At 40.2% G+C, this 25,935-nt stretch overlaps 1 protein-coding gene across 1 annotated transcript; it reads left to right on the top strand.

The window, feature by feature from the left end:
* Positions 1–4,646: 4,646 nt before the first annotated feature.
* On the top strand, positions 4,647–21,420 carry LOC134864078 (MICAL-like protein 2). The gene is made up of 16 exons (XM_063882846.1): positions 4,647–4,983; positions 6,649–6,697; positions 8,890–9,031; positions 9,851–10,047; positions 10,195–10,322; positions 10,586–11,860; positions 12,641–12,837; positions 13,244–13,301; positions 13,756–13,883; positions 14,137–14,201; positions 15,188–15,311; positions 15,605–15,707; positions 17,346–17,419; positions 17,498–17,612; positions 18,382–18,427; positions 19,690–21,420. Exons 1-15 carry the CDS (start codon positions 4,841–4,843, stop codon positions 18,413–18,415), a joined length of 2,832 nt encoding a protein of 943 aa, XP_063738916.1. The 5' UTR covers positions 4,647–4,840; the 3' UTR covers positions 18,416–18,427; positions 19,690–21,420.
* Positions 21,421–25,935: the final 4,515 nt, after the last annotated feature.

Raw genomic sequence — 25,935 nt, 5'->3', positions numbered from 1 at the left:
AGGGAATTACAACCTTTGCACAAAGAGCTGCAGGTTAATATTTACCTGATCTAATTTACAACAGTTACTTAAAAGGTTGAAAGCCTTGTCTGGGTTCACTCGGCACATATCCAACATTAAAGTGTCTTTATAATTATAATTTTAATGCTAAGCATCTTAAAAAGTGTTCTGAAAGACAAAACAAAGCAGGATATGTATAAGAAATAAAACGTGCAAGTAAGGTAAGGGTATTTTATTGCTTGTTTGAAGTGTATCTGTTTTTTCCTCTGGTTGTTTTTTAAATCACTGTTTCTGTCTTGAATCCTCCCTCCATGTCCCTGCAGCCTCTGTGTGTTTTCAGTCTGCATGTTAAACCCTGCAGTTATTTACTTTAGAGAGGAGTCTCAGGATGTCACTCATTAAGACACACGTCATCTGAGCTAAATTAGCTTGTCTCTTAAAAGCAAAATACTGTCTTGCATTTTTTTCTAAATTTCTAAAACTGATTGGGTAAAACCTTTCATACACCCACATTACCATCTTAACCAAACAGCTTATCTGACCTCCAAAATCACTTAAACAATCATTAAAAAACACTTCAGTTTGGCTTAAAAGTATGTGTCCCACATTTTTCCCTGCAGCGAACAAATGGAAACACATTTTACCAAGAAAAGCATTCCTTGTCACTCATAGCACACTGACTTTAATCATTGCATATACTCAAATAAGTTAAACAAGGAGATATGGAATAAGATGTGGCCACATGCAACCAGAGTTCGAAATGATTATTATTATTTTGTGCCATCGTTGTGATTTATTTGTGTTTGAACAGGGGAAAGAGGTCATGTATTTTGGGAAAATACTGTCATTTATTTTTTGTTTAAAAGCAATAAATAATATGCACAATTTAATCCACGTCTTTGGTTGGCTGTGTGAACAGTACTGGTGTTTATTTTATTTTGGAAATATATTTCAATAGGGTGATGGCAAAAAACAGCAGTTCTTTCAACAGTTTGAAACAAATTATTTAGCGTTTTATAAAAAGACGCTGTAAACATAAAGTGTTTTGCAGGAGGAAGAGTATGGGTGAGGATGAGATTGTTGAACATATGATAACTAAATGCATTTCTTTGGGAAAGCAATGAAACATTTAGTCCACATAGCTTCTGTGTAGCTGACTGTGTGAAGCTTTTTGTGACCAATACATGTTCGCAACCCAAGTGTCTCGTATGCTCTGCTCTCCATAGAAACTAACCAGAAAACAAGCTGTGAACTCTGAGAGAAAGAGCAATTTCTCATGAGTCATGACACCAAACAAGCATTTGATTGTCCCCACACACACAGAGAGACACACACACACGCACACACCGGCTCCAGAAATTGGACGCTTGTCCTTATCCCCTCACTGATAGACCTGCGATAGACGTGATGTTTTTTTTGGCTCTGTGCAAACGTTCACAGACTAACTGTTTCCAGATGGAGGGCACTATATCATCCAGCGGAGGGGGAGGGAGGAGAGAGAGCAGGGAGAGAAAGAGCAGCGGGGGTCTGTCAAAAGCATTCTGCTCTACTGACGGGGGCATTTCCTGTCTGGATTTGGGAGGATTAAGTATTTGTGTGTGGGGGGTGTTTGTATGGTCGGCATGCAGAGAGGGAAAGAGGGACAGGACTTCATGGGACTTTGAGGGGATTCTGTGCATTACACTGAACATGCTCCTAATGCCTGTGTGGGAGGAATGGAACACATTTAAAAGGAAATAGTTATTAAGAGTCCAGGTTAGACATTTTTTAAGAAACTCACATTGTTGGCACATTCAGTTTCCGGGATTGCTAATGTTCTCCTGTATTTATGCAACTCATTTCCTGTTAAAAGCGTCACAAAATGCTGTGTAATACATTTCTGTTACATATTGTTCTGGCATGAAATCTGATTGTACTTATTTTTAACAGATGCTGGTTGTGCAACAGAGTCTTAGGGGTCATAAAAAAGCAGCTCCATTGTCTGAGTGTTACTTTCTTTTTTGTCTTGGGGCTTTTTTTAAACTGGGGTTAGTCTCAAAAACAGTCCAACAACACAAACTACAGCTCTTCAAAGAGGACAGATTGTCATTCCAGGTCCATAAAATGTATTTTGTCTCTCTACTGGGACATGTCTCCATGCTTTAATGTTCAGAAAGCTCTTTATTTTTCTCATACTGCTCATTCTGTTTTCACCCTCTGTCTGACACCAGAGCCCAGTCTGCTCTGATTGGTTAGCCTTTGCAGACCATTTACATGCACCAAAACCTATACAACACACTACAGGAGAGGGGAAACCCCAAAAGGGCCTCTTTAAAGGGTGTGTGCTGCTTATATTCTTCAAAACAACCTATTTATTTACAGGTATATACATTTGTTAGGTTTGTGATTACAGTTAGATTTTAGGCATTGATCGGATACATTCTGTATGGACATGGACACATTACTGTAGTCCAAATAATGCACATAGGACAACAGTCAATAAGTATTTTTCAAATGTGTTCAGTCAGTGTCAAGATCTTTGGCCACCACACCTCCACCTTCTTTAAAGGCGTGGTGAGGACTGCTGCTCCATGAAAGCACAAGTTCAACAACCGGTCAAGTATTGACTCTGTTAATTTCTATTTTCGATCTCTTCTCTTTTGTTCAACTGAAGCAGTGTGTGTGTGTGTGTGTGTGTGTGTGTGTGTGTGTGTGTGTGTGTGTGTGTGTGTGTCTGATTTGCAAACTGAAACTCTTATCAATGTTTGCTCATTGGTCTGAAAGTGCAGTAATCTCCGCTCAACCGACAGAAGCTTTAACTCATCGCTGAGTGTGTGCAAGGTGATCATTTGGTTTGATTTAGAATATAGAATCAAAATCTTTAACCCCTGACATAGAGATGAAGATGATGATTCATTATTACGTGGACTAAGATGTGATACTCACTGTTAAGTTTGCTTATTCATTTGAGACTGATCACTTCTTCAGCAGGCAGGGTATACAAGAACAGAGAGGGAACCAAAAACGCTCAAAGACGCAAAAACACAGCCCTATGTGTTTTGAAGAGGCTATATTATGTGTTTGGTGTTTTCCCTTTCCTGTAAATGTTCGTCTTCTTATTCTTCTAGTTTGTTATATAGGTTTGTGTGCGTTTAAATGGTCTGCAAAGGCTAAAATCCCACAGTTCCCTCAAGGGGGAGATTCTCTCTCACACACTCCCCCCCACTGCCTGAAACGCTTCCATTGGACTCCTTTGTTTACTTCAGTGACATCACTATGTAACACTTGTGCTTCTTTTGGCTAGCACTCCAACACATTGTAAGTGATAGGGCTAAGGTGCGAGACATCTCTAAGCGGTTGAAGAATCCCAACAGAGCCGGCCAGCTAACCAAACAGAGCAGACTGGGCTCTGGTTTCAGACAGAGGGTGAGAAGAGGTGCTGCAGTACAGCCAGTATGAGAAACATAAAGAGCTTTCTGAACATTAAAGCATGGAGACATGTCACAGGAGAGGCGTTAAATATAAATATGAAACTGAAAATGAGCATAATATGGCCGCTTTGAGGGGAACTGCAAAATTGGCCATTTGGCAGTCACATAAAGTCAAATGATGCATGATATCACTAAACCTAAGAAATAGATGTTGAAATATGGATCACATTTGCTTCAAATGTAGAGAAACTGTATACCACAGGTGTGTTTGTGTTGTGATGACACATGATGGTGCTACCATCACCTGTAGCTGACTTTTTCCTTACCCATGACCTTTAAACCTTCCCTTATTGATATCAAATCTGCAGATCATTCTTCTAACAATCAGAGAATTAAACAAACAAACAAAGTTTTGAAGCAATGCAGAGAAAGTATACCTGAAACTGACTCAGCAAAAACAAAACGCTGCTATCATCTGCTGTTTCTGAACAAAGCGTGTGCAGGTGTCAGGTGACAGTAACACGCCTGCAGACAGGACAGGACAGGCCGACTTACTCAAGAAACAACCACACCTGGTTGACTGGTTTCACCTACATTCATCTTACGTTTACCAAAATAGCTCCTTGTTATAATCATTAAATACATGGCATGTTCCAGTGTCAGTATGTTATGGTAACCTATTGTCTTGGAGATTATTTAGCATTAGCATGAGGACATACACCTGAGGGTTGCTTCTGGCTGGGTTAGGAGGAGCTTACATGACTTAATTGCACTCAAATTACATGTGGGTGGTGGGTTTTAATTCTTTCTTTCTTTTAAAGGCTGTGGTATCCAAAGTTTCCAAAAGAATCTGCATTTATAACATTGTGTGTAAAGATGAAATGAACAAAAAAGTAATATTTTGTAACATTTAAAAACATTTACAGTCTTATCTACGGCTCTAGGATTAGTTTGAACACACACACACACACACACACACACACACGCACGCGCGCGCGCGAATAGAGGGTTAAAAGAACCCACACAAAGCGGACTGAACTCCACCCATATGCCGCGTCACTGTCGACCTTTCGCAGGTGTCACATCCAGTTTCTCCTCAGACGAAAAAGGGTGATTCCCACACACACACACACACACACACACACACACACACACACACACACACACACACACACACACACACACACACACACACACACACACACACACACACACACACACACACACACACACACACACACACACACACACACACACACACAGAGTCCTGGCTCTCTGTCTGTCATTTCCTGGATCCAGCGTGTCCAAGCTGGCGTGGAAACTTTCAGTAGTGTGTTGTTGAAGGAGGGAGGAAGGAGGGGGCAGCTCCGGAAGATCTACAGCCGCTCTGCTGCACTCAAACACGGATCAGTCCGCCTCTGAACCCCGGGATGTCGGCTGTGAAGGCGCTGCAGCAGTGGTGCCGGGTCCGGTGCGACGGATACCGGGATGTGACCATCACCAACATGACCACCTCCTTCAGGGACGGCATGGCTTTCTGTGCGCTCATACACAAACACAGACCCGATCTCATGTGAGTAACAAAGAGTACTGAGTGAAGTTTTGTAAAACAGACCTTAACAAGCAGGTTGGAGCTGTTTGAATCCTGACAACTTAAACTGTTTAGAGAAGAAGAGAGACATTAGTTTTACTTTCCAGCTTTATTGTAGGTTTGTGCAGTTCTTTAATGAAAGGGAACCAACTTTATGAGTCTGCAGGAAACACAGGAGCAGGACAGAGGAGGACTGTGGAGATCAGGAGGGACACTAACCATAGTGGGAGTGAAGTCTGCATGTTTTAGAATCAGGACTACATTTCATTTTACCCTCAGAGTAATGCGATCGACATCTAATTCACCCTAGTCCATCCTGTTCCTCAGTATTCATAATAAAGAATGCAATCAGACTCAAATAACAACAAGGACAAAAGAGTTGAATCTGTACAGGCTGTCTCTTCTGAATACTGAACGCTGACATTTATCCACTGGAATATCTTATTGTGAAAGATCTTAATTGTTGTGGTCTGATCTGTGTCGTCACACTGAAATTCAAGATATTAAATTACTAGTTTGACAATGCTAGGCAATCAATCAAGCACAAATAGCATAAATACTTATTGGCTTTAATAACATATCTTGAATACTTAACTATTAGGCCTGAAACACTTTTAATAGTTGACGGGAATATTGCTTCAGACCTGTTGTATGTGTTTGTTCTTGCTGTGTAAATCAAAGTAGCACACACCTCTGCTGTTCATAATGTGTCATCGAGTTCAGGGTTGATCGTTTAAATCATAATTAATACTCTGTTGACTCTTTAAGAACTTTATTATTTTGTTATTCTGTGTTAAAAAATGTGAGAATAAAGGGTCAAATGTTTCCAGAGCACTTCATGTCTTCAAGTCAACTGTGAAATCCAACGATATTCATTATACAATAGAAGCAGGAAGTGGTGTATGTTGGGCATATTTGGCTTCACACATGTTTTAAATGTTTATGAAATTGAGTTTAATTTTCCTTCTACTGATAGTTTCAGTTTTGTTTGTGCCCTCAAAACTGAAATTATAAGTTGGCTAGTGTCTCTATCTGTGTGTTATACTAAATGTGCTTTCATTTTGAGGCTTATGCATTCAGTGTTTGAAAGGACATTTTCCCCTGGGTTTCCCCTGGACTTTCTGATACCTCAAAGGTATTTTTCACCCAGGGGGAATATTTTGGTTAATATTTATACTTGACAGCTGTAAAGATGTTTCCAGAGATGTCCATGTTAGTATTCCAAAGATTTGACCCATTAACTCTAGTAAATAATGGCCTGGTTTTGTTCCAGAGAAGCCATTAGGACAGTCACAGAGTCATTTCATTTTAAGAAGACACACAGTTGTTCCACTCCACGTTTTCCTCCCAGCCAGACGAGCAAAATACACTTCATGTTTACATGGACTAAAACTGTAACATTGGTTAAAGGCTTTGCTTTGGTTTACTGAATTTAGATCAGCTGCATGGACAAACTGACACGAGATCATGTGTCACCAGCAGCCGTGTAATGAAGTCATCAGTCACACTGTCAGTGTTTTATACATGTTGATGTGAGGGGTGTGCATGACTAAATTACACAGGTTTAGGTCTAGACTCATGGTAAACAAATAAATGAGGAAGGGAATCATGTGTGTTTTCTAACATGTTTGTGTTCCTCTGTTGCAGAAACTTTGATTCACTGAAGAAGGAGGATGTTTATGAGAACAACAAACTGGTAAGTTCTAATGTTTATGTTCAGAATTGTAACCTTTCAATGTCCTGTAAGGGGAAGCACAGCAGGTGGAAAGGGTACACGTGTTTGAATTTTAAAGGGGCCCTATTACATTCTTTTTTATTAACTGTTTTCTTTAAAATTATGCTTAAATATGCATCAGGCTCTATAAAGCCAGCAGTGGCTCAGTCAGTAGGGGCTTGGACTGGGAATCGTAGGGTCGCCGGTTCAAGTTCCTGAACAGACTTTAAAAAATATGGAAAGTGGACTGCTACTTGGAGAGGTCCCAGTTCACCTCCTAGACCCTGCTGTGGTGCCCTTGAGCAAGGCACCGGACACCTCCAATCCCCCCCTCGTCATTGCTCCCCGGGCGCTGCACGATAGCTGCCCACTGCTCCTAGTACTAGGATGGGTTAAATGCACAGGACCAATTTCACTGTGTGTGCTCTGCTGTGTGCATGCATGTGACTAATAAAGAGGGTTTCATCCTCCGATTCTAAAACAAACTGTTTAATGTATTAAGGAGAATTTTGCAGATACAGATAGACAAAATATGTCAAATAAACAGCCAGAAATGTATAATAGATGTTTTCATTCTGACTTTAAGGTTCCCCGTTGAGTTTTCATCCACTTGTGGCGATATGAAACTGTTTGTTTACGAGTAGTTCCTTGTGGTGTTTATCTTAAGCGCCACGATACACAGTCCTTCCAACAATTTCACATCATCATGCGGATGTAACATGCATAGATATACTGCAATGTTCCCACAAAAGCAATGAAGATACTGCAAACTCGTAACGGTGCCGGATTTTTAATACTCCGGCATTGAAAATGTTTTATGTGGGGGAAAAAAATGCATGCACACAATTGCTGAATGAATCTTATACAGGTTTATAGACTCAACGATGGAATAAATCACTTTTAAAGGCTGTTATAAAATCTATTTCTTACAAAAAGAATTACCAGCTGGTATTGCTTTGAGCTTGTGAGTCTGTCTGTACGTATGCAGACATATTGTGACATCCCAGTAGCATCACAATCCTGCAAGATGCATTCAGAAAAAATGTATGTCGAGTCCCAAAAGTTGGAAGTAGGGAAGGAGCCATTGCCCCCCCAGACACACTTTACACCCCTGGCTTGATTTGGCTGGTGTGATCCCGTTGCAATGTGCTCTCTAGTTGTTACTTGCAACATTTGCTTCTACGTGCTTGTAAACGCTGATATTGCATCACCACCATTTAATGTGAGGTAACAGGGAATTTTCAGAAAGGCCAGCGTTCAGACATAGCTGAGAGGAGAAGCCGTGGCCAAATACAGAGTGTTTCAGTCTTTCCTCTCTGACGTTGGCGGCTTCATTGCATTCTTTACTTTCAGTTTCTCCCTCCATATGATTTATTACTGGACCCTGAACTCTGCGGCTGCTATTCAAAGTGATATGGAATAAAGCCATAATGAGTTGTCAGGAATCAGGATTGAAACAAGCTCAAACAAGCTGATATAACTGATTAGATAAAATCAACAATGAGCCCTTAGACCTTAGCGAAGGAAACAGGCTTTGAAAATTGTCTGATTACTGATGAAGTCGTACCTCTGCTGCACGTCGGCATGCCTCTGTTTGTTGTTTATTTCTGCCTCCATGGAATCAGTGAGTGTGGGTCTAGTTTGGGAATTCCTGACTCACTTTCTCAGTTAACACTAGATGTAATCTAAAAGAAATAAAACCTAAAACACATTTTTAATTCTTATGTAGTTGCTATTTTGAGCAATCGTTGGAAACAAGAATTGACTTCAGGATTCATACTAAGATATAAGTTTTATCTTTCCTTAATCAAATCCATAGGGTGCATATCTAAAATCTAAAAACAGGCACTAAGATAGGTAGAAACACACTGATTTTTGTAAACATTTTTCCAGTAATAAGATATCCTGATTCTTAAAGAAGACTGATCAAATAAAGCTGAAAAATAAAAGAAAAAGAGGAAATGAGAAGTTTAGACTCTCCCAAATATGCACTCTCGATACAATCATGCTTTGAATATCTGATCTAAGTGTGTTACAATACAGGAGCTCTCATGGGGATATCTGCTCCTTATGTGATTTATTAGTCCATTTCCATTTTGGCCGCTCGCTCTAGATGCTTAAAATCCACCCTGAGCTTCCTCTGTCTTGTTGGATAAAGTCGATGATATTTGCAGGCGTTCAAGGTCGCGGAGGAGGAGTTGGGAATTCCAGCGCTGTTGGATGCAGAGGACATGGTGGCCCTCAAAGTTCCTGACCGGCTCAGTATCCTCACATATGTGTCACAGTACTACAACTACTTCCATGGACGCTCCCCGAGTGAGTATCAGTGTCCCTCTCTGCTTTGTTCCTGTCTTACTGTCTCATATCTGTCTCTAGAGGCTCATCCCTATGTTCCTTCTCGACGCCTCTGTCCTCTTTACTCCTTCACTTAACTTGAAAATGCATCATGATACACTATGATAAAGGGTTGTCCAAATTCTTTAAATGCTTGCAGAGGAATGAAGGAGAGGGGAGGCTTCCAGATGATAGGGCAGCGAGGAAACATGAGGGCAGAAATGTTATTTCTACATCCATAAAAAGGAGATCATTTATTAAATTTCATTAAAGATATGAAAACTAATTTGTACAGGGCCTAAAGGAATTACCTTTAGTCTAAACCAGGGTCAGGTATTAAGGCTGTGCCCCTAAGTTAATATCATAATGTAAAACTGACATTTGACGATATCCAACTTTAAAGCAGATGACTCCTACGAGGGCGAAACTGAGATATAAGGAAGAGACGTAAGTGGGGTAAACGAGGAGGCCAATTAAGATTTTTGGATAAACCTTGTGTCTGTTTTTGTTGTTGTTTTTAAACAATATTTTTTACATGTTTTTACATATATACCACATGTAAAAGTAGATGGTAACACAAATGAGAGTGATTCATGTATGAGATAACATTTCACTTTCACTTGACCCAAGAAGAACAATAAAAAAGTGACAAGAAGAGTGAACAAAAACAAATCTACAAACAAGATAATATAAATAACAAGAAGCTCTGAGCATTCCAACAATTTCAAAATGACTATCTATTTGGGCTTTCAAGGAAATTCCAGTTAAAAACTCAATCTGTTAATCTGTGTTTCTCTGCAGTCGGAGGTATGGGAGGTATAGGAGGTACAAAGCGCTCAGCTGACGCCCCCTCAGACGCACCGTCTGGGAAGAAGAACCAGCCGGTGGTGGCGAAGGTGTTTGGATCGTCCAAACCGGCCAGAGAGAACAGTCCTCCACCCTCTGCAAACATCACAAGGCCCTCTTCCTCCCCGAGACAAACCAGAAATACCACAAAGGTAACATCTGCTGCATGAATACTTCACTAAAACATTATTTAAGAGAGTCCAGAAAGTGTAAGAAATTGTAAGATGACCCTCAAACCGACACATGGCCTCAGATAAGTTACAACACCTCCTCATGAAACCTCTCTCTCCTTCTTCCAGGATGTTGTGGTTGAGAAACCTCATCAGATGGGCACCTTAAGTAACAAGTGTGCTTCCTGCGACAAGCATGTTCACCTGGTGCAGCGACATCTGGTGGAGGGGAAGCTCTATCACAGGCACTGTGCAAAGTAAGGACCGGTGGAAATTAAATAATGTGTAAGACTTACTATATATGGTTCAGTCAATCTGTAAAACTGAGCTTCTCAACAAATAATCATGCAAAAGCATCACTTGAATCTTATTTTTGACAGAGATGTTTATGTTTCTTGAAAACAAGTAATTCATCATGTAAAAAAAGGCATACAAATTGAGTAAACCACTCAGCCCCAAATGGTACCAACAATGACTCTGATTGACCAGAAATGACATGCCATGTTTTCCTGTGTTACAGGGCCATGTCGCCTACAAACCCCACGGCACCTTTCAGAGGATTACCCACAACCACTCCTGTTTCCAGATTCTCGTCTTTACTAGAACCCACCCAAACTAAACCAGCTTCTCAAACTCCTTCAACTCCTCCATCATACAGAGCACACACAACGCCTTCAACTCCTCCATCATACAGAGCACACACAACGCCTTCAACTCCTCCATCATACAGAGCACATCCAACGCCTTCAACTCCTCCAACTCCTCCAACTCCTCCAACTTACAGAACTCATACAACTAAACCAACTCCTCTGACTAATGCAGCCTCCAGACTGGGACCATCATGGCTGGCAGAGAAACCCAGCCCCTCTCCCAGCTTCTCCACCACTTTCTCTTCTTCGTCTCCATCCCGGCCTGCTTCCAGTCTCTCCTCTGCTGCTAAACAGACTCCGACCGCTGTTGTCTCCAAGCCCACGGCTACACGGACAACAAATGTGTCCATCTTCACCACAACGCCCACGAATCAAGACACAAAGACACCATCTAGCAACAAAACGACATCAGCTATATTCACAACGACACCGTCTAGCAATAAAACATCAACATCTACTAGCACAACAACACCGCTTAGCAACAAAATGACAACAACAACACCGTCTAGCAACAAAACGACATCGTCTATATTCACAACGACACCGTCTAGCAACAAAACGACATCGTCTATATTCACAACGACACCGTCTAGCAACAAAACGACATCGTCTATATTCACAACGACACCGTCTAGCAACAAAACGACCCCCTCCATCATCACAACGACACCAACTGTCATCACAACCACACCGTCTATCAACACAACTACAAAGTCTACTACCACAACGACCACGTCAAATGACACCAGGCCCGTCGCTGCTCCTCGGAAATCCACCACGGCGGCAAAGACATTGCAGTCCAAGCTCAACTTCTTCAAATCAGATAACCCCGCTAAAGAGGAAGAGAAAAAGACGATAACCACCAGCATCGTCATCAATAAAGGGCCGGATCCGAGCGATACGGTGAAGAAGAACCCAGCAGAGCAGGCCGTCACCGTGGTTGTGAACGTTGGAGATTTGGATAAAAAGCAGGCGAATGTGAGCTGGGGCACAGGAGAGGAGAAATCTAAAGCAGCAGGTGGAGAAGGAGATGCTAAGACGAAAGCATCAGCAGCTGCCATCATCTCCAAAAAACTGGCTGAGGAGAACAACAACAACAACAGCAAGCCAGCGTGGACCAGTGTATCGCTGAAGAAAACTGACAAGTAAGAATGTCAACACACACACACACACACACACACACACACACACACACACACACACACACACACACACACACACACACACACACACACACACACTTATTTTCAATTATGACATGGCTTCCAAGGATAATGCAGTACAAGATAATCAAGATGCAAGATTATTGTACCACACTTAATTTAGCATTGACTTGCCCTATTTTTGTCCCTGACATATTTGATGTGTTACTTTATATATAATTATTTAATATACTGGATATTGTATTTATGTTTAGAAGTATCAGCAGGATGTTTTTTCTATATCTATTTATTCTACTCATACTTTTAAAAATGTTTATGTATATATTAATGTATAAATATATATTTTTTATTATTAGTTTTTAATTCGTTTTTCAGTTAAATTATATTTCACCTTTAAGAAAATCCACAGTATATCTTACATTTATGTTATTATTATTATTATTATTATTATTATTATTATTATTATTATTATTATATTGTTGGTTTTAAAAATAAATAAATAGAAATATGTTTTCATTTGAATTGTATTTAAAAATCTAAAATGTATTGTTAGAAATGTTTAAGTTCAATAACTGATGATGTTTCCAAAGTCTGTGAGTAATTGTGATGAATAATTGTCATCTCAATATATTGCCAAAATAAATGTTATTAGATTAATTTGTAAAAATCCAGCAGCCCTAAACCTTTATATTATCTTGCTTTAGCCTGACCTCTACTGGTGACAGAAATCATTTCCTACAATTCCTCTTCCCCTCTCCTCAGGTCTCCTCAGGTAGAGACCCCTAAGAAGGACCCGGAGCCTGCCAGAGGGAGACGGAGGCTAAAGGCCGACCCGTCGATCCTCGCTGACATGCAGATTCCCTTAGTCCCCCCGAGCCCGGCCGCCAGCAGTGCAGTCAGAACCAGAACCCCTGAGAGACCAGCTGCAAACCCCCGCAGTGCTTCACCCAACACTGCTGGTAACACACACACACACTCACTCACTCACTCACTCACTCACTCACTCACTCACTCACTCACTCACTCACTCACTCACTCACTCACTCACTCACTCACTCACTCACTCACTCACTCACTCACTCACTCACTCACTCTGATTACTGTCCACTGCTTGCATGTTTGCATATGTGTGTAAAGGAGCGCCTTGTTGTCTTTGAAACACTATTTTAAGACTACTCACAATTTGCTTTAAGTTAATGTGGACCTTTTACTTTGCCTTTACCCTGGATTCGAAGTGCTTTTGGTGGAAAATCCATCCATAACAAACAATAAACTATTGGAACGGACATTGCATAATGTGACTCTGAAGGAAATGAACCAGGAAATTAAAAAAACTAAAGATTGTTATTTCTTTTTTTTCATTAGCATCAGAAAACACTGGGTCGCCTGCAGACTGGAGGTCGAAGCTCAAACCCGTCTCAAAGTAAGATTTATTCGACTAACGTTTGTTCTGTGCTGCCACCATATTGTATGCTCCTTGGTAATCCTTCCCCTCGCTGGCTCAGTTCCTGCTCTGTACGTGTGTGGGCTCACAACACATCAACATCTCTTTCCTCCCCCGATGTCCTGTCCATCCATCCATCCTTTGATCCTGTCTCTCATCCATCCTCCCCGACCTTCCCCTCCTGCAGGAAGCCTGTACCTGCTGCTCCTCCAAATGTCTCGGCCATCTTTTGTAGTCAAAGCTTTCGGCCTCTCCTCTTCCGCCACATGCTTGTGACTAGAGTCCTCTGTGGTGCGACATATGCTCAGTGCTCAGCTTCTTTCCCCCGGATGAACTTTCCTCCCACTCCTATGAATCCAAACTGCAGCAACACAGAAAGGGGATGACTTGTTGCAAATAAATTCATTAAATTCAGTTTTTCTTCCACACACAGACCTGCTGCTCCTTCACAGTCCTCTAAAACCTGGGCTAATGGATCCGGAAAACCTCAGAGTTCAGATCCGCCTCCCTCCTCTCATCTGTCCAGCCCGAGCATTTCTGTCACTCCACCTGCAGCAAAGGGTAACATGGTCACCTGTACTTTACTGTGTTTAATATGATTTTGGATTTTGTAAAGAACGATAAAGAAAAACCCTGGCCTGCACACATTGATATTTTTCCCCCATTCTTTAATTGGACTACGTGGACATGATATGTATCTTCCACAAATCGTCTTCCTAAAAGACCAGAAAAATTAATCAGACCTCTAAAAGTTTCCTTCCGCTTTCGGTCTTTGTTTTTAACTTGTTTTTGCATTTCGTCTCTTTATTTATAGGATTCCTGAATGGACAGAAAGGCCCGACTGCTAATGGCACCAAGCCAGAGTCAACAATTACCAAGGTACTGAACCTTAGATGAAAAGCAAGTTTAAGTTAGCTTTTTAGCTATAAGTGGTACCACTTTACAATAAGACTACCCTTATAAAGGATTCTTAAAGGGTTTATAATTAAGTTATTATATAACCCTTTATTAATCATTAATAACCATTTATAATCAGTTCTAACATAGTTTTCATACATCGACACAGGCTCACTATTTGGCAAGATGACTAAGCGTTATATTGGCTACATAGCTTCCTTCATCTTCTTCATCAGCCAACATCCTTGGTATCTGTTGTTGACTGAGTTGATTCTCTCTCCATCCATCTTGATGTTTTGTTTATCTCTTCTCTTATAAAAGCTTATGAATGATTTATAAAGTGTTCAAAACCTTATTAATGAATGAATTACAAACTATTCGCAAATCCTTTATAAGGTGTAGAGTGGTACTCTATAAATTAGCTTATAGCATGTGCTTTTGAATACAATCCCCAGTTTTAACTGAAGCCAGTGACTGTTAACTGTCCATACTGTATTGCATAGCACTGTTCTAGCTTATTGTATAAACTTTGCTAACAGTGGCTATAGCATTTATACCGGCAAGCTAATGCTAATAAAGTTAACTTGCTAAAGATCATTTAAAGCTGAGGAGTTAGCAACAGATGTAGTACAGTACGGCATAAAACAAGTACGTTTAATTAAAAGCTAGCTTGAATCTGAATTTACGTTAGCCTACATATTATAAACTAGCTTGTAAAATGTCAATAAAGGAGTAAAATAAATGAAGTATCATTTGTATAACCTACTGATTGGAGGAAAGTCAACTTTTTACTCCACCTTTGAATTAATTATTGGTTTAATTTTGTGCTAATCTGATTATCTTTTACTGCCTTCTTTCTCCGCACTGATACTTCAGGATATCATTTGAAAAAGGCTGGGTTACGTTCGGGGTTTTTATCTATGTTTGGTTCACATCCTCCATTCCATTTGTGTGTGTTGCCTCTGTAGAAGAAACCCGACTACATTCAGAAAGAGGACATCATAAAGGAGCTGCAGGACATCGAGGATAATCTGAATGAGTGGGAGGGGAGAGGAGTGGAGCTGGAGATGAGGCTCCGCAGCAGCGAAGCAGGTGAGACACACACACACACACACACACACACACACACACACACACACACACACACACACACACACACACACACACGCACACAAACGTTCTCTTTAGTCAAGTATAAAGATCAAAAGCAGCTTCAGAGGAAAGAGTGTATAAGGGGTTAACTGTTGTGTGTGTGTGTGTGTGTGTGTGTGTGTGTGTGTGTGTGTGTGTGTGTGTGTGTGTGTGTGTGTGTGTGTGTGTGTGTGTGTGTGTGTGTGTGTGTGTGTGTGTGTGTGTGTGTGTGTGTGTGTGTGTGTGTTTGTCAGAGGGGGAAGATGACGCCGTCAGTGACGAGCTCATGATCGAGTGGTTCACCTTGATCAGGAACAAGCAGGTGGCCATGCGCCGGGAGTCAGAACTGGTCTACATGTGAGTACACACACACACACACACACACACACACACACACACACACACACACACACACACACACACACACACACACACACACACACACACACACACACACACACACACACACACACACACACACACACAGAAAAGGCCACTATTGAGCGATTAGTGAAGCAGACTCGTGTCCAGAAGGTTGACAGTTTGAATTCCCAGTGTCCTCCCACAGCAGGACGTCGGGAAGCAGGATGCTGCATCCCACACACACTCTGCAGTTATTACTTTCACAAATTAAAACCGAACCGTTACTTCTACCGAGGCATTTTAAAGCAAAATTTGCTTTGAAATGCAGACGACGCCTTTTAAATATGTTTGTGTTTTTTAACTCTTACCTATTTTAGACCGATGTTTTGATTTGTGAAACAATTCTTTTCGCACCGTTACGTATTTAGGATGAAATAACTTCAGATTTTAGGTAATTTTGTTAGGTGTTAGGTGTTTTTTTAACTTGTATTGTTCCTGTATAATACCTGAACACTTTCCAATTCTAGACGTGTTATTAGTATGTATTGTAAATATGGTTTAGTATTTGAGCCCCTATTCTAAAGCTTTGATATGTTTTGTGATCTTAACACTATTTTTAAACTGGTTGCTAATTAAATGAACTTAATTGAGTGCCAAAAAACATGGGGATATTTAGAAAGTAACTTAAAATAGGTAACAATTGGGACACTGAGTACATGCCCTTTTGATCTATTGTCATTTAAAGTTTCTTTAGTGAGTATTTTGTATTGTGGGAGTGGTTAAAATGACCACCTTTTTTAATGTGATAGGGGGGAATTAAGGTGACAGACTCACTCCCTCACACCTGAGTGTTCTGGTGTATTTCACTAAATAGATGGAATGAAATGTTGACCAATATGCAATGATACATTTAAGAGCTAAAGAGACAAATATTTTACTTGGTAGGAGACGTTAGGGACTCAAAATAGAGCTAAAAAGAGAGGAAATATTAGACTAACACCTGTGCCACATGGCCAGAAACCTGACTTCAAATACATATTGTTATGTTCCATACTGTAATATACACTGCCCAGCCAAAAAAAAGGTCACAAGCCTGTGGGGGCAGGGCTATGATCTGGGGTTGCTGCAGTTGGTCTGGTCTAGGTTCAGCAATGTGCCCAAAGGATGAGGTCAGCTGACTACCTGAATATACTGAATGACCAGGTTATTCCATCAATGGAGTTTTTCTTCCCTGATGGCACGGGCATGTTCCAAGATGACAATGCCAGGATCCATCGGGCTCAAATGGTGAAAGAGTGGTTCAGGGAGCATGAGACATCATTTCCACACATGGATTGGCCCCCACAGAGTCCAGACCTGAACCCGATTGAGAATCTTTGGGATGTGCTGGAGAAGACGTTGCGCAGTGGTCCGAATCTCCCGTCATTAATACAAAAATCTTGGCGAAAAATGAATGCAGAAATAAATGTTGTGACGTTGCAGAAGCTTGTGGAAACGATGCCACAGCGAATGCGTGCCGTAATCAAAGCTAAAGGCGGTCCAACGAATGTTAGAGTTTTTCTTGGGCAGGCAGTGTAGAAAGAAATACAATGAACAATTTAATTGATGTGTTTATGTTGTTTTTATGTGTAGCGGAAAAACCCAGGACCTGGAGGAGGAGCAGCCCAGTGTGGAGCAGGAGCTGCGGAGACTGATGGAGAAACCAGGTGAGCATTAAGGGAGACGCATTTAAAACATGAAACAGATCAAACATCAGAGATTTAAATGTGTTTGTGTTTGAGCAGAACATCTGAAAACTTCCTGGGAGAAGAAGAGAGAAGAGCAGCTGATGGCCAAACTGATGGAGATCGTCAACGACAGAAACGCCATCATCGAGGGTCTGGACGAGGACAGGCTCAGGTGGGTAGAGACTACAGTAGAGGTGACTGGTGTTAGTGGTGCCTAGTAACCTAAACATTTACAAAATCCTCATGAAAATACTTTGCTGCTGTTGTTTATATGTATGAAATTCAGGGTTTTAGGGTCTGGGTTGTACAAAGGATAATTGTTCTAGGTTTGCCGACTGTTGGAGGATCTCAATCGTTTTGGTTTTAATTGACTAATTACTCGCTAAATGACATCTACACCTTTTTGTTTTGTTTGGGTAGCCCTTTTTATATACAGTCCTTCATTGTAGACAATTAGCTCTAACTGAGAATCTTTTTCTGACAAAATCATGACTTCAATGTACCAGATTGTGGGTATTTCATACACTTTTTGGCTGATGTGAATGTAAAACTCAGCCCTTTTAATGTCATAGTAATGCCAAAAAGTATTATTTATTGAATCATGTACAAATTACAATTCTTTGAGGCAAAAATGTACCGTTTAGAACTTCTTAAATATCAGAAGTTGATATTGTTATGCTTTTTTACATGGCTTTAGATAGCACATTTTCTGGGTTTTATTTGAACAAAGTAAAGAGTTTATCGTTGGGCTTATTTTAATTTTAAAGACTAAATTATCTAAATTTGATAGAAAACAAAGTAGATTGGTAACAAACAATCAGTTAGCTTCTTTCATGTCCTTGTTTAACTACTATTTACATTATATGAACAAATGAATCCTATATATTTAAACGGGTTTGAACTGCTGCTAATCTGTGTTTGTGTTATGTGTGTGTTCTCAGGGAGGAAGAGGAGGATGAGAGCTCAACAAGATGATGATGACTTTCAGTGAGTGCTCTGTTCATTAGTTATCACAACCTCCATGTCACCGCGGCTTAGTTTGCTTATAAATTATCCAATTGAGGATTTCCATCGCTTCTAATTGAAGTAGATCAAATTCTCATTGTGTTTTATGGAAGTGTGTGAGTGACTGTGTGTGTGTGTGTGTGTGTGTGTGTGTGTGTGTGTGTGTGTGTGTGTGTGTGTGTGTGTTTAAGGCTGTCACCGGATGATGTTTTCATCTCATTTGGTCTAATGAATGCTAATGGAAAAAGCATCAAACAAAAACGCTCCCCCTCTCTCTGTCAGCGGCGCTTCCTATTACACAAATGGATAAAGCAGCCGGTTAATTTGACCCTCTGACAGGAGAAAGTTAACGCCGGCTTCATTTGCAATTCATGACCGTGAAAGCAGGGCGGAAAATTGAGGAGATTTATTGAACTTCAGCGAGAGGTCGTTGCGTGTGCAGCGAGTAAAACAACGCCGACCGTGGGCTAAAAGAATCGCCATTTCATTTTAATTTATTCTGAAAGTTAACACACAAGTTTCATGGTTCATTCCCACTCAGTCACGTGAGCGTGTACACACATGTTGTATCACTGAAAGGTAAACGCTATTCACTGATAAATACACATTTTTTAACCATCAAATAACATTAATAAACATTAGAAGGCCCAAAACCTTCCTCTCTCTAACTCTTTATCTAGTTTTAACCTCATAGTAGTGCCTTAAAGTATTATTTAGTGAATAAATTACAGAACTATTATTGTTAAAGTTGTGAATTGTGAATAAATGCCAAACACTAAATGTTGGAAATTGTGATTTTTTTAACCCCTTTTTTGCATTGCGGTCAATGTTTGGGTTTGAATTGAAATAAATAAACATTAATATTAACATTTTGAAATAAACTTACAGGTAACTTAACTTAGTTACCAAATAAACTAGGCACAAGGATTAGCTCTAGCTTAAAGCTCAAATGTAGTTATGATTCTTAAACATAAAATAATGTATAAATACAGCTCTTACCAGGAGAGATTGAAAAGCACATCTAAGCTGTTTTAGTGTGTAATTCACATTTACAGGCTCAGATTTCTCCTTGTTTCTCTGAACTTTACTCGTCTTCATGTTAAAAAATAACAGATTTAATTTGACCAATCTCACCTGTTCTGTTTATTTCTGTCATCTTTTTACTACCTTCCCCTCATCTCTGTCCTCTCCTCCTCTGTTTCTTCCTCTGTTTCCTTCCTCCAACCCTTTCTTTTATCTCTCAGGCGTCAAGAAAGACAAACCAAAGAAGAAGTCTCCGATGTCCAAACTGTTCAGTTGGGGGAATAAGAAGGAGGGATGACGCTCCGCTGCTCTCTCTGATGTTTGTGTTTATTCTGCTGCTCTTGTTGTAGTCTTAATGTCAGCGTACTCAGCGTGTGATTCATAGGATAACACTGATAGTGTGTGTGTCTGTATGTGCTCGTTTGTTTGTGTGTGTGTGTGTGTGTGTGTGTGTGTGTGTGTGTGTGTGTGTGTGTGTGTGTGTGTGCTCGTTTGAGTGTGTGTGTGACCTGTCATCTTAAGCGCTTTTAGAAAAATGCCCTTCCCTCTGTCGACTGCATCACTCAAGATCTGACATTGCTCCTGCCTGTCAGTGACACACACACACACGCACGCACACACACACGCACACACACACACACACACACACACACACACACACACACACTGCACATAATGTTGAGGGGTTAATGACTCACCAGCCGTGATGTGATTGGGTTCAACGCTCCAGTTGTTAATTTTAATCCCCTTCTCGTCTTAATCTGTCTACTTAATGCTCTCTCTCTCACACACAGATACACACACACACACACACACACACACACACACACACACACACACACACACACACACACACACACACACACACACACACATTTCTTCCTTATATCGTCTCACACATGCCACTTATTGAAATGTTGCTTGTACAGTGTGTACAGTAACACGGATGCTAATACGAGTTAACAAACAAAGCACTCGGACAACGTCAGGGTCACTTTCTGACCTCTTTAAAGTCAATTACATGTTGAACTTTTAACATTTGAGCTAAGGGTCCCGCTCTCTGTCGTTCTTCTGTCAAACAGGACTTCATTTTTCTATCTTGGTCAACAACAAGTGTACTCAAAGCCAAGCACTTTGATAAGGACACATATTTTTCATATGAAATACTCTTTATATAATAGCATCTTGAGGACATGTGGTTCAGGAGTAAAAGCAATAAGCAGACACTACATTTTTCAACATGAATTTCCTCTAATCTCTGAATTTTTCTTATATATATACATAATTAAGTGTCAGAGGAGGAGTAATCATTCTTTAGTTGAACTTGTCACAGCCTGTAGATAAATGCAAGCTATAATAAAGGGTTTCAAGTAGGCAAAACTGTGTTTTAATGGCCATACAAACTCACAGTTTTGTTTTGCGTCAATTATGCTTCAAGAATGAAACAGAAATCTCTGATTACGAGGAAGTTATTCTCTATATTTTAGTAAATGCACATCTGATGCCTCAACATAGTTGTAACAAAGTCTCTGGACGTCACTCCTTATATTCTATTGTCTTATCTACTCCAGTTTAGCTGTACTTGAATATCTAGTTTGTATTTTCACGATCTGACTCAAGAAAAATGATGAATATGGTTTGTGTCATGTGACTCACAGGTTTTCAATCTAAAAGCATGAGTTGACTGGATCTGTTTAAAACTGGTCCACATTGGACTTCGTGTCATAAACTATAACGTGGGACGCGCTGAATCAAACTTCAGATTTCTGTGCCGTGACCAAACTGCTCCAACACAACATTAGGATTGTAAATATTTTAATGTTCTCATCCCGTTTATTCCCCGTTATCTCTGTATATATTGTATAAAGTTGGTACTAATGCCAGATTGATTATTAAATGGAGAAACGTGCCTTGACTAACTGAACAAATTACTGAAATAAACTTACTAAAAACCTTAAGAAAATTAATTGATCATGTTTTTGAATTTTTCATCACATACACAATATGGAACTGTTTGCAACTAGGGGTCTCTCAATGAAAACACTATTATATGTACTAGAAAAAACACGTAACGTCAATGGTGAATGGTAATAAATAAACCTGACTGCAGCCGCAGGAGCAGTGGTATTGTATTTTCCCTTATTATTCCCCACTTAAATGTATTGTATTCTGAATTAGGGCTCATATTTGGGTGGATTTATTGAGGTCCTGTGATGATTTGTTCATATTTGGCGTGATTGATGATGCAGTTTTGGTGTAAAACCACTAGGAGGCAGCATGACACTTCCCATAGAGCTCACACAGAGCAGGAATCCCTTTACATCTTTGGTCTGTACACCTGAAAATACACATACAAGATCCAGACCTGACACAGAATATAATATGTAGAATTATAATCTTTTCAATGTATATTCTAAGGGAGTAAAAGTGTTCAGCATTGGGTTTTACGTCTAATTTCCCTACTGTAGAAAGGTGATGCAATCCTCACATGCAGGCCTTTTCTGAAATGTCTCCAGTTAAATGAACTATAACATAATACACATGTTGTCACATATAGGCTTTATTATAACAGATTAATGACATGTAAATCTGCACATGGACAACAAAAAGTATGCATTAATAGCAAGGATATGGTCAGCTGAACCTCAGAAAGAGTGGTTGCTGATAAAAATAGCTGTCTTGTTAGTGTGTTTGTTTCTCCACCTTATTCTCTCTCATCAGGGATTTAGTAGCGGGTTTCTGGACCCTATTTAAAAAAGGGATTTTAAAATAACCCCCTGCTGCAGCTGCGAGTCCCTAAAATCACCACAAGAATTGTAAACAGTTTTGATGGCGGAGGAAACAACCTGTCTTGTTTTATTTTTGAGATTTCAACTCAGAAATTCCATTATTTCAGTTCATTTTCTTTACTTTGGACCAAAGCACATTTTAAATCGATTGTTCTTTGGAGGATTCAAAGTGTGTTTTTTAATATAACCACTTTTTTTACATAAAACATAGCAGTCCAACCTTCTTGAATCCTCTTATATCTGTGAAAGCTACAGGTCAGGAGTGAGTACAGATGCAGAAAATGTGTGAGGAAAACTATAGAAACATCTGTTGATCTACTGCGACACAACCACAGGGCTCCGAGTGACGAGGTCAAACACACACATGCAAACACAAGAGCAATTTCCCTCTGAAAGATCTGTTCACAGAAGCGAAAAAAGGAAAATTACAAAGCCAAGAAAAGAGCAGGGAAATTGACTTTTTGCTTTTTTTTGGGACTATTTTTTAGCGTGGAAATACAAGTGTAATCTTCCCTGCCTCTAAAGGCAACATCTGTTCCTGTTGTTATGTGTGAAAGTGTTTGTTGATTCCCTCCTTAAACCATGATAAAATGTTCCCTCCCCGCACTGCTGTGTGTCTGAATCAATCACGTCTCCGTTTTAACTTCTGAACATGTTTATCTTTTGGGGTAAAAAATGTCGACTCAATGAGGAACGTTTATAATGTGTGAGACCGGGGGTTTCAGTGCTAGGTAAATATACCTTTGAGGTGGTTCATTTACATAACACAGTGGGCCCTCACACATTATTCACACAGAGTTTTTCAACAGTTTAAAGTGAGGCTCCGCTCTGTTCTGACATAATGTGAATCCTATCTGTTAAATCCATGTTAAAGTACTCAACGTACACACACTCAACCTGATGGTATTGTTGTTTTAAACGCCTTTAAGTCCCTTTCCTCACTCATTTAAGAGTTAAAAGGAAGCTGTGTTTTGGATTTGACACACTGCAAACTGTTTGTCTTCTTCCATTTCACACACAGATTTTATGGTATCTTCAAGTAAACAACTAAAGTTTCTTCTTCCTTTTTTATTAGTTACCTAAACCAGGGGTGTCCAAACTTTTTTCACCGAGGGCCACATACAGTAAAATATACGGAGAGCTGGGCCCCTTATAGAGGTGAATACTGCCTCATAAGTTAAGTTATAAGTTAGCAAAACAAATTAAATGTAGGAGAATAATGCGTGATACTTGAAAACGCGTTCAGAAAAGAACAGCCTACATCCCGTCTCTCTTTAGGGTTACATTAACTTTGTTGGCAGCTCATTCCTTAAAACAGAAGCCTCAGATTGCTGATAATAAGAGTAAATATGAAGGTTCAATTTCAAGCTGGTTATAGAAATAAGTTATTGATTTTTTTTTTATCAACTAAGATTTGTTAGAAAATGTTTTACATTTCAAATGACTGAATTTATTTGAAAATTGGGTTCATTAATATATTTGAACATATATTTGAGAAGTACAATAAGACAAGCAGAAGTTTAATTTGTGGGCCGTATTGCATTATACTTTTAGAACTTGCAGAGGGCCGATTCTAAATGGCCTGCAGGCCGCATTTGGCCCCCAGGCCGTAGTTTGGACACCCCTGACCCAAACTGACTAACTTCTCTTCTACCTGGTATGACATTAAACCTGCATTCATTACATGTGTTGGGGGGTTAGTGCAACCAACATGCTAAAAACCCATTATCACTTTGTAAAATGTGTGTGTTTAATTACTGTACACATCCAGCAGACATGGAGAAACAATCAAAGTGGAATAAACCAAAACACTTTTTGACAAATTTGTAACATAAGAAATATCCTTAAGGGGGAGGCTGTAATACCAACAAGGACAAATTGGTGTGTACAAACCAGAGGGTGAGTGGTTCGATCCCATCCCCCTGCATTCAACTTGTTTAAGTGTCATTGGGTAAAATACTCAAAGACGCCCTGGGGTTGTCCCTTTCCTGTAGTGATATTATAGATTTGTGTGCATGTAAATGGTCTTCAAAGGCAAAAATCCCTTTGTTCCCTCCAGAGGAAGTTTCCCTCCCACACACTCCCCCCTGAAACGCCTCCATTGGACTCCTTTGTTTACTTCCGTGACATAGTGACATCACTATGTAACACTTGATCTTCTATTGGCTACTCCAACACATTGTAGGTGATAGGCTAAGGGGGCGGGATATCTCTAAGTGGTTGACCAATCACAACAGAGCCGGCCAGACCGGGCTCACTACGATACTACTGAGACTACATTTATAATACAGATGTGAACCTGAAATGTGGGACTTGAGTAAATGATCTGTTTCTGTATTTCATTTCGACTGAAAGGATGTGCCCTAAAATGTTCAATGTTTTGTGTAATTATGCCGGGCTGTGACTTCCTTGCCTTTGGAGTTTAGATGGATATCACGAGACTCTAATAAACCAGTGAGAGGTCATAAAATAGACCCCTTGACAAAGTTTAAAGTGCTATAACCTTATTTTGTTCGCTGCTTTATTAAAAAACTCATGAGCAGATATTTAGTTTGGGCTTGGATAAGATTCTGTGCAGCGCAATATGTTCTGCTTCGGAAAAACAGCGGGAATACGGTGGAAAAGTGATGATGGATTTCAGAGGAAGGACAGATTTTTGCATGAAAGAGGGGTAACTGTGAGTTGAATCCATAGCCAAGTGATTTCTGGTGTTGCTGTGATGCATCGCTGCGTGCATGTGTACACAAGGCGGAACAAAACGGTTTAGATTGAAGTGATGTTTGACGTTATTTTGTGTGTCCAAAACCTCCATCACTGAGTCCCGACCGGAGAAAAAGAAAGTGCTGTTTGAGTATAAGTGTGTCTTTGTGATGACAGCGCTGGAAAAGCCATCAAAAACCTCTGGATGTCGCCCGTGGAAACCCTTTGCATGTGGTCTCTGCAAACACACACACACACACACACACACACACACACACACACACACACACACACACACACACACACACACACACACACACACACACACACACACACACACACACACAAACCATGGTGGTGACAGGCGGCAAAATCATCTCAGGATTTTGGTTCAGGTCTCCGTCTTTGTGTTTCTCTAAGTGTCTGTGACAGGACAGAAGGGTAATCATCAGTGTGTGTGTGTGTGTGTGTGTGTGTGTGTGTGTGTGTGTGTATGTGTGTGTGTGTGTGTGTGTGTGTGTGTTTGTGTGTGTGTGTGTGTGTGTGTGTGTGTGTGTGTGTGTTTGTGTGTGTGTGTGTGTGTTCAGTCTCCATGGATGGATACTTCTGTTTGTCTGAATGAGTAATGCAACAGACAGAGAGGATATGGGCTCAATGAATCACAAACACCATCCATCAGTGGGAATATTTCCCCTCACGGTTTCAAGCCGTAACTTTCTTTAAACTGTCAATGATTTGCTTTGAAACAGAGGAGAGAAATGTTTCCAAAAGAGTGATTAAAAGCCCTGAAATTACTTTTCTAAACACACGTTCTGGTGTTTGAACTCCATTCAAAACTGCTTAAGTCTAAACAAGACCCTTCGCTTATGAAGCAATTATTTATTAAGCAGTTTCTGTGCTGTCACATGAAGGAAAGGTTATTAATGTAACCCTAACCCTAACCCTTAAGAACAAGCAAGCACTTCCTTACAGAAAAGT

This window comes from Eleginops maclovinus, chromosome 5 (assembly GCF_036324505.1).
Source record: "Eleginops maclovinus isolate JMC-PN-2008 ecotype Puerto Natales chromosome 5, JC_Emac_rtc_rv5, whole genome shotgun sequence".
Classification (NCBI taxonomy): domain Eukaryota; kingdom Metazoa; phylum Chordata; class Actinopteri; order Perciformes; family Eleginopidae; genus Eleginops; species Eleginops maclovinus.
The sequence above is the reverse complement of the archived record's forward strand: the minus strand, read 5'-3'. Positions and strand labels throughout refer to the sequence as shown.